The 16073-nt window shown below is 39.8% G+C and overlaps 1 protein-coding gene across 1 annotated transcript in view; it reads left to right on the forward strand.

The window, feature by feature from the left end:
- Positions 1 to 12409, forward strand: part of GUCY2F (guanylate cyclase 2F, retinal) — a 44559-nt gene extending 32150 nt beyond the window's left edge. Inside the window, exons 17-18 of the mRNA XM_085216894.1 lie at positions 323 to 408; positions 11999 to 12409. Coding sequence (XP_085073020.1) covers positions 323 to 408; positions 11999 to 12137 — 225 coding nt within the window. The 3' untranslated portion in view covers positions 12138 to 12409. The remainder of the gene's footprint in view (positions 1 to 322; positions 409 to 11998) is intronic.
- Positions 12410 to 16073: the final 3664 nt, after the last annotated feature.

The raw sequence follows: 16073 nt of genomic DNA on the forward strand, positions 1-16073 counted from the left end.
GGAAGTGATTTTCTGATATTCAGCCCACAAGCAGTTGTAAAATCTTTCTATTATTGATGGCAGATGATCAGAGATCCTCATTTCTATTAAACTGTGTAGTTTCAACGACCCTGATTAGAGAAGGTCATTTGTACATGGCAGTTTGAACAAGGTCTGTTTTTTTAAAGGCAGTGAAACTAAAATTCTCCCTGAGTCATTGCAAAGGAGAGCAAAAGATTTCCAGCCATTCTCTGTCTCTGGTGATATGTGAAGCCCTCAGAATGTACTGAACAGAGGTTGCTCCAAAAAATGTTGTTTATCTGGACTTTTGTTTTTATCTTAGGGTAAAGGAGTAGAAGACACATATTGGCTGGTTGGGAAAAGAGGATTTCTGAAGCCCTTACCTAAACCTCCTGAAATAAAGCCAGGGTGAGTGTGACTTAATCACTATTCAGTATTCATGACAAGGTCACTGCTGGAGCTCACTGCTGGAATAACTGTCTTTGGTATCTGTTTGCAAAGTTTTTGCATCCCTTGTCATTGGTGATGTACATGTTCTCAGGCATAGCACTGGGACTCAGGAGTGGTGCAGGTGCTTCAATACTTCTCCTGAATCACAGTTCCCAGAAAGTCTTAAGAGAACTTGTTACTTTTACCCTGTAGTTCATCAGAAATGGAGCACCAGGCAATTCCTTCCCGAATGTCCCACCTACCCAGTGTCTATGTGTGTGACACTCAGATTTTTCTCATTCCATCAAACTCCTCCAGAAAACATTAGCTTCATTACAAACACATTTATTCCCTGCAGCACTGCTCATTTCAACCAAACCATAAGAAGATACATTGTTTTAGAGATATATCAACATTATGCAATTAAAGACTTAATGATGTTGCCTCCATACAAGAGGGCATGAGTATAACTCTTTCAGCCACTTTAAAGTTCTACAATACCTGACTTTGCAGATTGAGTGTCCCTGCTCAGCTGTCATATGTTGAATGCCTGGAAATGATGTTGTGGTCAGGACATGAAAACTGGGAATATGATTTATTTGACTAGAACAGCATAATCATCCACACTGGAATTACTCGAGCTCAATTCTCTTTATAGTCAATGAAGAGAAATACATGCTAACAGGATGTAAGTAGACTGGCCTGCTTGAACATCTACATTGGAATATGGTAAACTGTACTTGAAAGATGGTTGTTGTCTGTAAGGAGGTCCTGCAGTGTCTGACACCAAGCAGCATGTTTTTATTTCAATTCTAACATCTCTTGAGTAATCTTTTTCTAAGTTTTGCCTCATTTCCTCTTAGTAAAATTGAAAAGGTATTTATCTCCCTTTTCAGATAGCATTTAACTACTGGACAGTTGTATTCAGGACAGCCCATGTGTACTAAGTGCTCGCAGAGTTTTCTAGGGATAACATGAAATTAATAGTATTTTGGGTCATATCTTTTAAGCAATTTGAGCGTCAGGTTGGAAGACAGTAGGTGACTGGAAGATAAATGTGAGAGATGCACAATGTTTCTTATACTTGGAAGCATTTTATTGTTAATATTTGATGGAAATGAGCTATTGATTAATGTGTGCTGATATCTTTGATGCATTTTTCATGAGAAATACAAAACTTGGAGGAGATTAGCCAGATTGCTAAGGTGAATTGTCTCTCCACGCTACCAAGGGAGTACTAAATCTGCTAGGTTCTTCTCATCTGGGTTTTACCATCTCAAAGTCAATTATCAGGCCTCTGTTGACTGTTGACAGCCCTCTAAAAGTCATCTGGTAATATCTGCCTGTATTTGGTCAGATTTATGCAGATTAGAGCTGTTTTTAAATACAGATTTTAAATGAGAAATACATCAGTTCTGGGTAGTTGAGGATGGGGGCAATATGACGAGGAAAAAGAATTGTCCTACACACCCAAGATCGAGGGATCTTGAGCATCCTTGCGCCCTGATCTTCACTGTTCTTTTGCACTATTTCTGTCTCCACAGTAGTTGAATGAATGTAAAAGTAATCAGAGGGAAAATCAAAGTTAAATGAAACTGAACCTGTCCTTAAATGAATTGAAGGGTTCCAAATGAAAGCTGGGTCCTGCAGAAGGAAAGCAAGTACACTAGAACTGCCTCGTGTACAGGCAGTGCTATTATCAGCCAAGGTTCAGACATGGTGTCCTGTTTTTCCAACCTTGTCTTGAGGTTCAATTTTTATGCCAATTTATTAGAGGCTTATTGTTATTCTTCTGTTACAGCCATGTCTTGGTTAATATGGTGGTTTCAAGCCACTGCTTGAATATTTTCCTGAGTTTCCTCATCTGTAGGCTTTTGAGATAAGGAATCTTCTTCTTCCTCTTCAATTCACCTTTACACTTATCCTGAAGTAACTCCTCTTCTGTTTAGATCTTTCCTTTCCATGAGGTCTTGTATGACCTGATCCTTCATAACTACTGGGATCAGAGATTTTCTCCTTCTGTTCATAAGAGTCAGGAATGCATTCATCATCGCTTCATTCATCATCATGGCTCACAAAAGCAAATAACGCTCCTTTGAGAGGTGCCTTGCAGACTTTCAACTCATAGTTTTAGCCTTCTGTCTGAACTCTTGACTTAGACCACCACAGGTCATGAAATATTGAACAACAAGGAGAGGGCATTTGCGCCAATGTAAATCTTCAGCCCCTGGACTAGGAAAATCCCTTTATCCAAATGAGCATGTAATGTCTTTTTTAATGTAATCTGCTTGGCACCCTGGAGAGATATTTTGCTTGAACTTGTCCTTAATTCCTGGTGTCTACTGCTCTGAAAAGTAATGAGTGCTCACAAGGCTGGTTGAGGGTATTTCACACACTGTATGCTCTGAGAAATTTCACAAAACAGAATTAAATTGAGCTATATGGTTTCACACTTTCCCATATGTCAACTGGATTATCTTTACTGATGATGTGTGCTTTCCCCAGTCAGTTAAGAGATAAAAATGTCAACTGGCTGTGTCTCATGCTTTATTTTACAACTTAGTGGCCTAAACTTTGTCAGACAGACAATTGTGGGAGTCTTGCTGAGAGTTTGTACTTACTAAGAGAAGGTAAATATATTAGGTTTAGTCTCATGTCTATACTATGGAAGGGCAAGTCTGGGGGCCATGGATTTAAGGTTCAAATCCTTGGGATGGAAGTGCTGTGTGGAGAAAAGGCTCAAAGTAATCCTAGGAAGCTTGATTTTGTCTTTATAAAAATGGATCTGTGTCTGACCCCATGAATTATCATATGAAGCTGGGCAGCTTCAGCAACTTGGTCTCACTCATGGTACCTTAGTGCTTCTTTCTGACATAAGTCCGTGATTTTTGTCCATTAAAATACTGTGTGAAATACAAATTATTGCAGTGTAACATCAAGAAAGTGCTAACTTTATATCCCATGATATAGAACCCATCAACCAAATAGATCTGAAAGCCCAGTCCTTGGCAGGAGGATTTCTTGATATATGCAAAGCCAATTTTCTAGCTCTGGTGGGCAGTCATGAGCAGATCTACGGTCAGGTAGCTCATGTTGCTTTTCATAGATCTCTAGGGATCAATCAAGTTCATTATTCTCTCCAAACTATCAGCATGCTTGTAGTCTTGGCATGCCTAGGCCTGGAAAATGATCCTGTGCTTGCATAGGTGAGCCTGCATATAACTCAGATTAGAAGCCAAACTTCAACACATGTAAAAATGTGGGAGGATATTTAATTACGTGACTTGGTTAATATTAATAGTCCCATAAAATACTGTGAAAACAATTCCTTCTGGTATTGTTGAAATCATTGAGAGAATATATCTGACTGTCTAGTAATAAACCTCAAGCCATAGCCAAATGATTATCAAAGGAACCATTACTGCATCTACATAATTTGAATTTAATTGATATTCACCAACCTCTCTGTTTAATCCCAAATACAGACTTATGGAGGCATTAATTGGAACATCATCACTGAGTTCCATTGTCAGCACTAGGCCTTAATATATTTGCAGTTGTGTAAGGAGGTTCAGATAAACACAAATAACTCTTAAAAGCCAGGTGCTGCAGGTGATATTGCTCACATAGGGTACAATGCATTTTAATTAAGAAAGTAAGTTCCACTAAAGTTCCTGATATGCTTCTTAGCACCTCTACTTTCTTCCACTCGTGCATAAAATCAAATGAACTAAAAGGCAATTTGTAAAATCAACCTTATGTCAAGCTACAGAGGGTCTGTATATCTGTTTTCAGATGTAAAAAGCTTACTGAAAGTTAAGTAAGAAATCCTTTACATACTGTTTGTATGGGAAATGGGTTGATGTTCATCAGTGTCCCAGGACACAGGGACATAGGGAAAATGAAGGTTTAATATCCAGACTGTAGTGCTGCCTCCTACTCCAGAGAGTTTTCTCTTTGAGGTTTAACCTCGCTCAGAAAACAGTGCAGGCAGTGAAGTAGGCTCCTTGGTCCTTTCCTTGCTCCAAGGCAAATTCCTACAGCTTCCCTGATAGATGAACCTTGTGATGGATGTTATTTCCCCTCTTTCCTAGCAGCTCATTAGGATTTGTATTGCTTCATCTCAGGATCTTGTAGGTTGGGGCTCCATTGTGTGAGACTAAGAAAAAGGCTCTCCACAGAAGTCTTACACCTTATTGCAGGAAACAATAGCAGATTGGGTTGGGAATAGAGAAAATGTACCAAGATGGCAAGATGGACAAAGCAATCATGCTAAACAATTGAGCAGCAGTCTAACTGTGTCCTTGATATTTTTTTGGAGATTTCAGTTAGGCTTGAAGGAAAGCTGGAAGGTTTCTTTGAGGGTACACCAGGAGGTAAGTCTCAGGGCTAAAGAGAAGCCAAAGAAAAAGCACGAAGATGGTGAGATACTGGAAGCTGACATGCTGTGATGCTCTGGAACAGGCAGACACTTGTCAGCACTGGTGAGGCACTCTTCTTGCCCCGACAGCAGAAAGGAGGTTATAGAAATCTACCAAATGAAAACCTGCTGCATTTTCAAAGCACTGAAAATTATCTACTACCTGGAAATATTCAATAACATTGGCAATTCAGAAAAAAAAAAAGAAAACAAACAAGCAAACAAACCACAGTCAACAATGAGAGAAAGGATCACATCCATCTGCAGGCTTCAGGGAGTTGAGTGACACGATGGCTCTTCTAACTTTCCAACTTCTACAGTCCAATTTCAGAAATCTTGTGCTTTGGTACTGAACACAGTGCTTTCAAGCAGCTGGAAACTTCTATCTGAGGAGGCAATTTTGTCTGGGATCTTTCTCTTTCTAATCCTATCTTAAATTAAATAATGCCAACAGAAGAAAAATAAATAGATACATGATTCAGATATTGGATATGGACCGTAGATCCTCTCAAGGGTTTTTAACCATGAACACACTGCCTAGGGAAGGAACATACAGGAGTTCTGCATTGCTGCCATCAAACACAGAGCCCCGCTCTTGTATGAAATCATGTAGAAGTTCTCAAGAATGGAAGATTCCGTAAAGCAATCAGTCCAACATCATCATAAATACTAGGCACAATGTGAAGTGAGAAATCACTAAAAAATGAACAGAATCATAGAATTGCTCAGGTTGGAAAAGACCCTCAAGATCAGCAAGTCATCATGAAGATGTAGCCAGGAATTGGAGACAGCTTTAGGACTTTCCCATACGTGAGGATCAGCCTTGGAGGAAACACCAATAATTTAATTGAAAATGAAATGAGTGAGAAGCAGTGGAGGATGCTCAAAGAATCCAGTTCCAAATACCAAATGAGAAACAGGTCTTTGTGAGGAAAAAATATCCATGAGGACGACATGGCTTCTTACTCTACCCAACAGAAAGCTCTCACATTCCACGTCTGTAAGGAGGCAGTCTGATGGGAGAGGATCAGTGGGGAATCTTTCTTGTTGCTGCCGATGTATCTCTTTGAGGGGCAAGTGGAATCCCAAGGATCCCACTTGAAGTTTTTTACCCAATACACATTTAAACTTGAAATAAAGAGCCTGTAGAGCAAGCGGCAGCAGCAGGAAAAAAAAAAAAAAAATACTGTCCTCACATGGCTGGACTTATACAACAGCATCACAAGATTTCATAAACGAACTTTATATAGAAGATAAGTTATTTGGGGAAATCAAAGCACACTCTGGCTCAGAGTCTTGATCACCTCAATGTCAGGACAGATTTTTTTTTTTTTGCTTCACAGTCAGTGTTTGCTTTTAAAATTATTTCTAAACTTCTAAACCCTCAATAATACAACAGCAAAATGAAGAAAAAGGAATGTTCTGGCCACATCTAAGTCATAAACAGGTGAGAAAGAAGAATTTCTATCTGAATTCTGATTGTTTTAAAGAGGGAAAGGTAAAGAAAGCTAGTGACTCATCTCCCTTTGAACAAGTCTCTGTGACTTGGAATCTAGTTGCTTCAGCTGATTTATTTAAACAGGCTCTTTAGGAGCAAGCTGAGGCTTCTGGAATATTGAAGAATTTCTGTAAGAAACTCGAAGTGTTCAGAAAGGAAGAAAATTTAGGTAGCAGCCTTTGATTGTGATTCAATGCATTGCCCTTTCCTTTGCAGGTATTTGTATGGATTAAGAGGAGGGCTACTTATCTGTCTTTGTCCACCACATTCTAGCTTGCAGCTCAGGCCCTAGGCATGACATTGCTGAAATGTGGCTGGTAGTTTCTCCTGTCTCCCTTAGGCAGGCTGGGAGGATGCTTTTGCAGAACAAATTTCTTTTATGAATGACATTGTTGGGAGATAAGAAGAGGAATAAGTACTGAGAACACTGGAAATCAATCACGTTATAGGCCTCAGGGTTGGTTGGAGCAGGACCACAGAGCTGAGATGTAATGGGATGCCCAAGATACCTGGCAGTAGATCATGTTTTGCTCCAGTACAAGAGTTTGTATGAGATGGGAATAAGAAAAGAAGACAGATAAGACGTCTTCACTCATGACTAAGGTCTTGAGGCTATTTGAGCATAGTTGTTCTTAGTGAAGGATAGAGTGGCCAAGTCACAATGATGCTCTGTCTATGAATATCATGCAGTTGTAGAATCATTTGAGTTAGAAGAGACCTCTAAAGGCCATCTGGTTCAACTCCCTTGCAACAAACAGGGACACCTACAGCTCAATCAGGATGCTCAGAGACTCATCCAGTCTGACCTTGAATGTTTCCAGGGATGGAGCATCTAACACCTTTCTGGGCAACCTGTGCCAGTGTTTCAGGAAGATCCTGTCCAAGGAGCTGGAGTGTAGAACCTCACACAAGGTTTTTTCCTGCTAGCTTCAGAAACAAGGTGGAGGGAAGAAAAGATCTTGGAAAAAATAACAGATTATTTCAGACAGGGTGAATTGGAAGACGTTAGGATGCAGAATCAGCAGTTTTCAGTTGCTCAGACACTAACAAGTTCAGGAGATGTATCAGTGTTGTTTGTACTGGATCTTTCTTATTATTGTTCTGTGGGTGAAATCCAACTCATAAGCAAAAGTTTATTTGATATATATATAAACAGTGTTTAGAGTTAAAGCTTAGAAAATCTGATATTGGGATATTGGGCTTGGACCACAAAGACCCTGGTCAGGTCTTGGCCTGCTGGTAGGTCGCAACCTGCTGCACTGTTGTGCAGAGACAGGCAACAACATCCTCCATCACTCTGTGGATGATGTTCAGTGGGGTTATCTCAGGGATAAGTTCCTCACACTTATCTCTGTGTGACTGAATTTTGCCACTTCTTGCATAAAGAGGCTGGTGTCCAAGTATTCCTCCTCTTGGACCAGCTGGTAGTACTTTAGCTAGTGTAAATTATCTAGCTCTGGCATAGCCATGTCCTTCTGAGCTTTGCAACTTACACAGCTTTTAGAATCAAGTAGAGATTTGGGCACTTCCAGGTGCCACTCTTCTGCCCTGTGGAAGACATCTTATTTGAGATAAATACACTCTCTCATTGAGCAATTTCTATCTCCCTCCATTGGGTCAGAAGAGAGCCCAAAATTTTTTGTTCCAATGGAAATATTTCTGTTGCAGGTAGTGGGATGATTCCCACCTGAGTTGTATATTCCCAGAAGAATCTATTCCTCATTCAATTCATATGAATTACGTCCTTTGGTCTTCCTTTGGTCTTCAGCACTCATCCCTGAAGGCTCTGGCACTCTCAGGAAGGTTTATAAATAGGAGTCAGTGTTTCTATGAGAAGGAAAGGTATTGTAGGAGTTGAGGATTTAGGTAAGACATGGAAGAACAACGTGGTTGTACATATGGTTTAGTGGGGATGTTGGTGATGGGTTGATTGTTGGACTTGATGATCTTAGTGGTCTTTTCAACCTTAATGATTCTATGACTCAAAGATAATATTTATAAGACAGAACTTGTGAAAGAGTTGAAAACTGATTCGTTTTTTCCTCCAGGAAGTCTGTTAAAATTTGTGCGAAGCTATCAGATAAAACTGACAGTCTCAAGGGGCAGTTATATAGAAATTCCAATTGGAAATAGGTCCATAGCTTTGAGAGATAAGAATTGTTGAAACCAGCACCCCATGTAAGAGGAAAAGGCACCGAGAGAGGAACTACACTAAGCAAATTAAAGATCACAGAATCATAGAATATCCTGAGTTGGAAGGGACCCTTAAGGATCATCCAGTCCAGCTCCTGGCTCCACATAGAACCACCCAAAAACCAGACCATAAGGTCTTCATAGAGGTTTGGTTTTGTTCTTCCTTTTGATGAACTAAGGGAGGATCAGAGGAATAAAAGAATAATTACCTCAGGGTTCACGTTGTCTAAAATATCCACCTAGTCAAAATCTAATTTGAGTTCCTCGATCAACAAAGTCATTCATCTCAGCCTGGGAGAGGTGTCTAGGATGTGTCAAGAGCAATTTGGAAGTGCCTGGCTATAGAGATTACAAAATGTGCTGTTTCAGCAACTTCAGGACAGTTAAAATTAAATTAGCTAACTTCACTCTTTGCAATATATCAAATTGAAGGCCCAACAGTTTTTTCCTCTCTTCACACTAGAGGGCACATTTTCACATAGTCACCAGTATGGTCTGTTCTTTATTGCAGATGAAACTGAACTGATTCTTTCTCTAATGGCCTACCTGTTCACTGCAGGTGTAAAGCTCATGGGTTACCCTCGGAAGAAATTGCAGAGTTCAAAAGGAGGAAAGCTGCAAAACAACTTGGCAAAAAGGCCTAGATCCGAGGTAGTAGCTGTAGGACAGCCCTCACGTAGCTCTGCTGTTTAGTCTCCGCTTGTGTGTCAATTGTCTGCACATTGCTGGTTTTAGTTTTATGCCTTTTTTTTTTTTTTTTTTGTCAAAATGATGTATTATACTTTTAAAGTGTCTAATTCAAAAGATGCTGGGAACTGCACCAGAGGCACCAGAGCTGTCTAGAGACAGTAGCAGCCTTGTTGGGTGATCTCACAGAAATTTATGACTTGCTTTCCCATTCATTCCTACAAGACACATGGTACTACTGCATCTACTTGCAGTGTATTATTGATCCACTTGATGGCAATGCACAGTGTGCCAGGAAAAGCCCAGCTCATGGTAAACTCAGATGAAAGTGGAATTCAAGGCTGGAAGAACCCACATGGCCCATTATTGCTTTAACACACCTCATGAAATCAGCACTGTTATTCATTGTTATGGTACCAACTGAGATGAGAAGTAAATGTGTAATTAGGATGATCTGGTTGGAAATCAGAAGTTATGTGGTGTATAATATGATCTATAGTTATTTAGTTATTTTTAACTTCTCCCTCTGTTTTGAAGTCTTCATCCATGAACTCTGCTCAGTAAGAATAGACCTCTCAAGATCCTTTCATGCTTGAAAAAATACAGTAGTTGCTTCTTGCTGCCAAACCATTAACTAGCAAGGTGTGGTTGACCAGAAGTTCAAATTTGAATTTGAGGTCTGAAAGCTGATTCAGCACAGAGTTTTTGATAAAGATTCACACTGTACTTGAAAGTGAAACCCGCTCTACACAGAAGCCCGATAAAAGCTTAAATATTAAGCTTACTATTTCTCCTTCAGCCCCACTGTTGGAATAATATTAGATGACTTTGCCTGCATGATCTCTCTAAATAATAAAAATATAACTTCTGAGACCAAGCATCACTTCTGTTAATTTCTCTCCCATCCACATCTTTCTTCTCTTCCATCTGCTGCTCTGCATCAGTTACTTCTGTCTTGGCATGCAGAGGCATCTCTCAGCAATACAGTAGGAGACAAATCTTTCACTGGCACCAGAAAGGTTTAAAAAAGACACCTAGGGAAATTTATTTTTCTTGACTCCTTACTGGCTGCACAAGAGTTCTGATTATTTTTTACAAAGTCATTAGCTCTTTCTCGTAATGTTGAATGAATGAACTGCTGGGGTGAATCCTAAATCACATTGACTTGGTCCATTAGCAATTTCTTAAGATTCAGGAATACGCCTTAAAATTTCTTACTGTTTACCTTGCACTTGGCCGTCCTTGGTCTCCCACCAAGTGTGAGAGTGAAGAGACCACAGTATAGAATCATGGAATTGGTAAGATTGGAAAAGACCATTCAGATCACTAAGTCCAACTGTCAACTCATCACCACCATAACCACTAAGCCAAGTGCCACATCTATGCTGTTCTTGAACACTTCCAGGGATGGTGATTCCACCACTTCCCTGGGCAGCCTGTTTAAATGTCTGACCACATTGAGAAGAAATTTTTCCTAGTATCCAATCTCAATCTCCCTTGAAGCAACTTGAGGCCATTACCTCTCATCCTATGTGCAGAGAATAGGGAGTCCTGGATGTTTTGTTACTTCCAAATTGAATAACCTGTCCTTAGGGGCAGGTAACCAGACCTTCAAAAACCTTAGATCAAACAACAAAGAGTAACTCCCTTAAATGATAACACAAAAGCAGTAGTTGGTGTCAAAGTGGTCAGTATAGTTCTGATTCCAGTGTTATTAGTATTTGTATATGCTTTGTATATGTTGTATATCCTTTGAAAATGGTTTATCCTGTGCTGTCATTGAGGACAATTTCATTGGGTTGCTAAACAATTCTATACTATTAATTGGTCATCAGTATGAATAATTTTTTGGCCTAATACCCTTCTGTTCCTCTACTTTCAAGGCCCTTTGTCTTATAATCTTGGGATCCCTGCTTTATATAGTCAGTTTTACATATATTTTTCTTCTAAATAATTACTTGTTCATTGTTCACAGCAGTGATGTTTACAGTTTGAAACCTTACATATCTGTGTATGTGCAAAATAGTTTCTCAAATAATTCTCTTTAATGCTTACATAATGATAACTGATATTGAAAAGTGTTAGTTTGTTCTTTTCAGCTTACCTGAAAGTTTTCTTTTACTGTACAGAGTGAAATTGATTCCATTTGATGCGTGATGTAGAGCAAGTTGTGGACAGAGTTGAGAACTAACTGAAGCTCAACTTCTGGCCTTCTACAACTCCTTTATATTTGGTTTGTTTCTGAAACTCCCTCTATACTACAATAACTCTGTGCCTGTCAGGTCTTTCTGTGTCACTGTGCCTCCTGTGTCAGACATGGAGGGACTGTGGGGCTGTCAGAGCACCTGGGCCTTCACATTTCCCATAAGTGTCAGTGAATGACCTCAAACCTGAAGAAACCCATCTGATTAACAAGGAATCTCTGCTATTAGCAGACAGAGGATTTATCAGGCTGGTGATCTACAGTTAGAAATGTTCTTCATGAGCAGCTGAAAGCCTTTGGTATTTTTATGGAAATAATGTTTACCTTTATGAAGTGGATATCCTTGGTTGAAAGCTCTGCATTTCTTACTAACCCGTGTGACTCCTGCAGTGCTTTTGTGGGGACCACAGCATCCATGTAGTTCTGTACCAAAAGTCCTTCCTGCTTGGTCCTTGATGGCTTTGAGAAAATCTAATGTTTCTGCTTAGTCTGATGCAAAATGATGTAAAATGAATAGCTATTCCTGAGTGAGCAGGGCTGCTGACTCCTCCTGTCTTTTATTTTACAGCCACAACTGGTCAGGCATGTTGACCAGGAAACTTAAATTTGTCCTAAGGAACACAAAGAGGACACTGACAAAAACAGCCTTTAAAGAAATGGGGAGCATAAAGGAGGCTGAGATAAGTATTGAAGAGGAAGATATCTGAGAACAGTAAAGAACTAGTAAGACTGGGATGGATACTCTGAAGTCAACCCCAGCAGAGAAGCCCACACCCTACAATTAGTTTCCTTCCAGATAAAAGAAGTAGAATTACTACAGTCTCATAGCTTTTGCATGTGGATTAATCCTGACCATCATTTTTGGTTGAAACTGGGCCCTGATTCATCGTGATTTCACTTGTGCAATTTTGGAAAGAGAGTAATGTCGGTGGGTAGTACCACTTCTTCATCAGTATTCCAGTCAATCAGAGATTGTAGAACAGGCTAAACACTTTGCAACAAATAGATTTGTTGTTGTTGTAGGAAACTCTGGTTTTATGAAGATCAGTACAATTCACAAGGAATTGTTTTTCACAACAACAACAAAAGATTTTTTCCTCCCCCACAAATGCAAATTTTGAATCAAAATATTTTGGTTGCTGTATGGCAATTTAAGCTGGAACAGTTTCTTGTAAATTGACATTTCAGTGGCAAATGCTGTTTTAATGTTATCTTCAGACTGAAATGACAGTTTTGAAACTAAGCAGTTTGGTATGAATCAATATTTGTTTCCAAATGCCAAAATGTGATTCTGATCAAAATGTCAAAATATGTCATCTTTGCAATTCCAGATCTAAACTGAAAGACCCTTTTTTTTTTCTTGCTTTATACACACACCTATGTGTGTGTATCTAAAACATTTCATGCTCATCATCCCAAAGGAGGATGAAGAGAGAATGTCAAGGCAATGGAAAACTGAGATGCAGAGAATGATGTTCTGCATTCCTTTAGCTGAGTGATAACAAGAGATCAATTTTCTTAACTTAAAAAGGGAGGCTGAGAGAAGGAAAAGTCCATCAATTAATCAATAAAAAAAGCCTGAAGCATCACACTCTTTTTCCTCCCCGTTCTCTACATAGTTTCAAAACCAACAGTGTTCAAAGTAAGCCATCAGTGAGCAAAAGCAGCTTTTTGCCAAAGGCCAGCACTTGGCCCGTACGCACTGCCGACAGAGCACTCTTCATCAGTGTCAAATGCTTTTGTTGTTGGCCCCTTCTCTGTCCACTTTTTTTACTTTCTTTCAGTATCTGGCTTCTAACAAACTTTGTTAATGTCTCTCCTGCCAGGCTGCAGAGAACTGCAGATGGGGTAATTTAATCAATATTGCCACCAGAAGGTGCTCATATAAAACACCAAGACCTTCCTCAAGCCCGAGTTAAACTCATCTCAACAGAGGACCCAGGGCTTCTACCAGTTAAATGGTTTCTACCAGTTTCTACCAGTTAAATGGTAACCCTCTTACATTATTGAAGATATTTTTATGAAATGAAGCAAGCCAGACACAAAAAGCCATTCTCTGAAAGGAAAATTATCTAAGCTCTGTAAGGTGCAGTCAGAGACTCAAGATATCTGGCAGCTGCAGGAATCATCCCTCATCCTCCCCCCATCCATCCTCATCCCCCCATCATCCCTCCTGAATGACTTCCCATTGATCCACTTATATGGCAGTGTAACAGTGAGTACGCAGGAGAATAGCCTTCTGTTTCTGATATATGTTAAGTTAAAGATTGTAAATGCATGAGGAAAGAAAAAACAACAACAATGCAGTAACAACTACAAAACAACTCTTCAGTTGGCCATGATGTATATATTCCACCTTCAAATATCTATATATAAGCATGGATATATAGATATGTTTCAGTCTTGGGGTATCCTGTTTTGATTTCATACTTACACACTAAAAAGAATCTTTTAGTATATATTTTTTTTTAATATTGCAAAAAAGGCATTTTAAAGAAAACATTTAATAGCTGTAAACTTTTTCCAGCTGAAGAGCATTTGTACAAGAAGATTTCAATCTGCCCTTCTGCACGCAATTTTTGAATTCTTTCTTCAGTCTGTTGTCTTCAAAAATAAACAGCATTCTTCGAATTTATTAAAAAAAAATAATAAAGCAGTCAATCTGTGGGAAAAGAGAGCAGAAAAGCAAAGTTCTGATCACTGATGACTTGAGTAATCCCAAGATAATTCTGAATTCACTTTGAAGCCACTTTGTTTTTTTAACTCTTACTTCCAACAAGAAGAGGCCGAGGACTCATCCCAAAGTGTGATAACCTCTGCTGTTAGAAGGCTATAAAACATATGTATAATTTCCTGGCATTGTTCTGTCCAGACAGGTTTAGGTTTATGCATGAGATTTCTGAACGTAATTATTGTATCACACTCTTTTCTTGTTATTTTGCTCCTAAAATAGTGTTAGGATGTTGTAAGAGGAAGACATTTGCTGGAAGTAGCAAATCTAATTTTTCTAGCTCTGCAGGCAGCATCTCAGGTGACTGTGGATAGATCTCTTGGTTGATTTCTTGGACAATGAGGCATGCACTCAGAAAATCACTATCAACCAGTGACTACAGGAAGGCTTACTGTTCATTTTATAGGATAACTTTTAACATAATCATGTAGATCTGCTGACAGCTGTAGGAGGTGCACTTATGTCCAATTCACACTGCCCCAAAATAGTTTATATTTCCTATAGGATCTACAGTATTTTTAACAGTGAATTAAATCCAAATCATAATAAAGATCTTTGGAGACCTGTTCCTCTATATGAAAGCCTTGTTCTTCTTTGTATCTGTGTCTTTTTCAGATTACTTCTCAGCACTCACTGCTGATAAATCCACATAGAGAGTCCCATATATTCACTCAATTACTCAGTTATTTAGAAACAGATCTCAACAGAATCTCAAAATGCCCAAACCAGCAGCCATACAGGGGGTGATATGCAGAGGGGCATGGATGAGTGGCAGATGAGCTACAAGGAGAAGGCAGATTTAGATTAGATGTTAGGGGGACATTCTTCGTTATGAGGTTTGTAAGGCACTGTCACAGCTGCCCAGAAAGCTGTGGGTGCCCCATCCCTGGAGGTGCATAAGGCCAGGCTGGATGTGGGCCTAGGAAGCCTGAGCTGGTGGGTGGCTACCAGCCCATGACAGGGGATTGGAACTGAATGGGCTTTAAGGTCACTTCCAACTCAACCATTCTATGATTCTGTGATTCTATGATTCTATGACTGATTCTGTGATTTAGGAAAGTTTCCCACGCTAGAGGATGCTAACATGTAGGGAATCATGCCACTCTCTGCAGTACATTTGCTATTGGAAAATACTGAGATTCTACCATGGGATTTGGATGAAGGCAGAAGAGGGTCTGAGAGCACTTCTGCATTATTACCCCTCTTTGAACTCATGAAACTGTGCTGTCTCTGACATCCCCATGCAACAACATCCGCCTTCCCTGAAGCTCTGGTTGTTTACATTGGCATTATAGGGATTTGCCCTTCAGTGGTGAGGTCAGGGACAGCATGGTCACTGCAGCAGGAGCCCTCCTTTCTCTAGAACCTTCTGTCCTCACATCAGCAATGGATTTTCCCCTCTTTTGAGTGCATGGAGTTCATCAGTTCAACCTGCCTCCTTCTAATTGTGCAAGGTCATATGCACATGAATAACACTAAAGCCCCCTCTCCCATCTACTCACACTCAGTAGCAGTGGTCATCAACTGGATGAAAGTCCATGAGCATCACAGGTGAAGCTGGACTCAGGATTTCTTTCATCTCTAGTCACACATACAGTCATAGAATCATAGAATCATTTGAGTTGGAAAGAACCCTTAAAGGCCATAGAGTCCAATTCTCCACTTCCCTGTATTTCCCATCAGTCATGCCAGAAAATCCTAGCATGACTCTCACCACTGGCCTCATCAATAAAAGTGTAGGGGGGAGAAGGCTGAGGACCTCTGATTTTCCGTGCTCACACCGAGGTCCTATGGAATGATGTCCTTAGATCTGTTACTGCAGGCAAGAGTTACAGGATTGCTAGGTCAACTTCTGAGGGCAGTGATGTAGGTTACAGAAAATGTGATGTAAGGGGAGACCAGGAATGTACTA

Source organism: Meleagris gallopavo, chromosome 1 (assembly GCF_905368555.1).
Source record: "Meleagris gallopavo chromosome 1, MGAL_WU_HG_1.1, whole genome shotgun sequence".
NCBI lineage: Eukaryota > Metazoa > Chordata > Aves > Galliformes > Phasianidae > Meleagris > Meleagris gallopavo.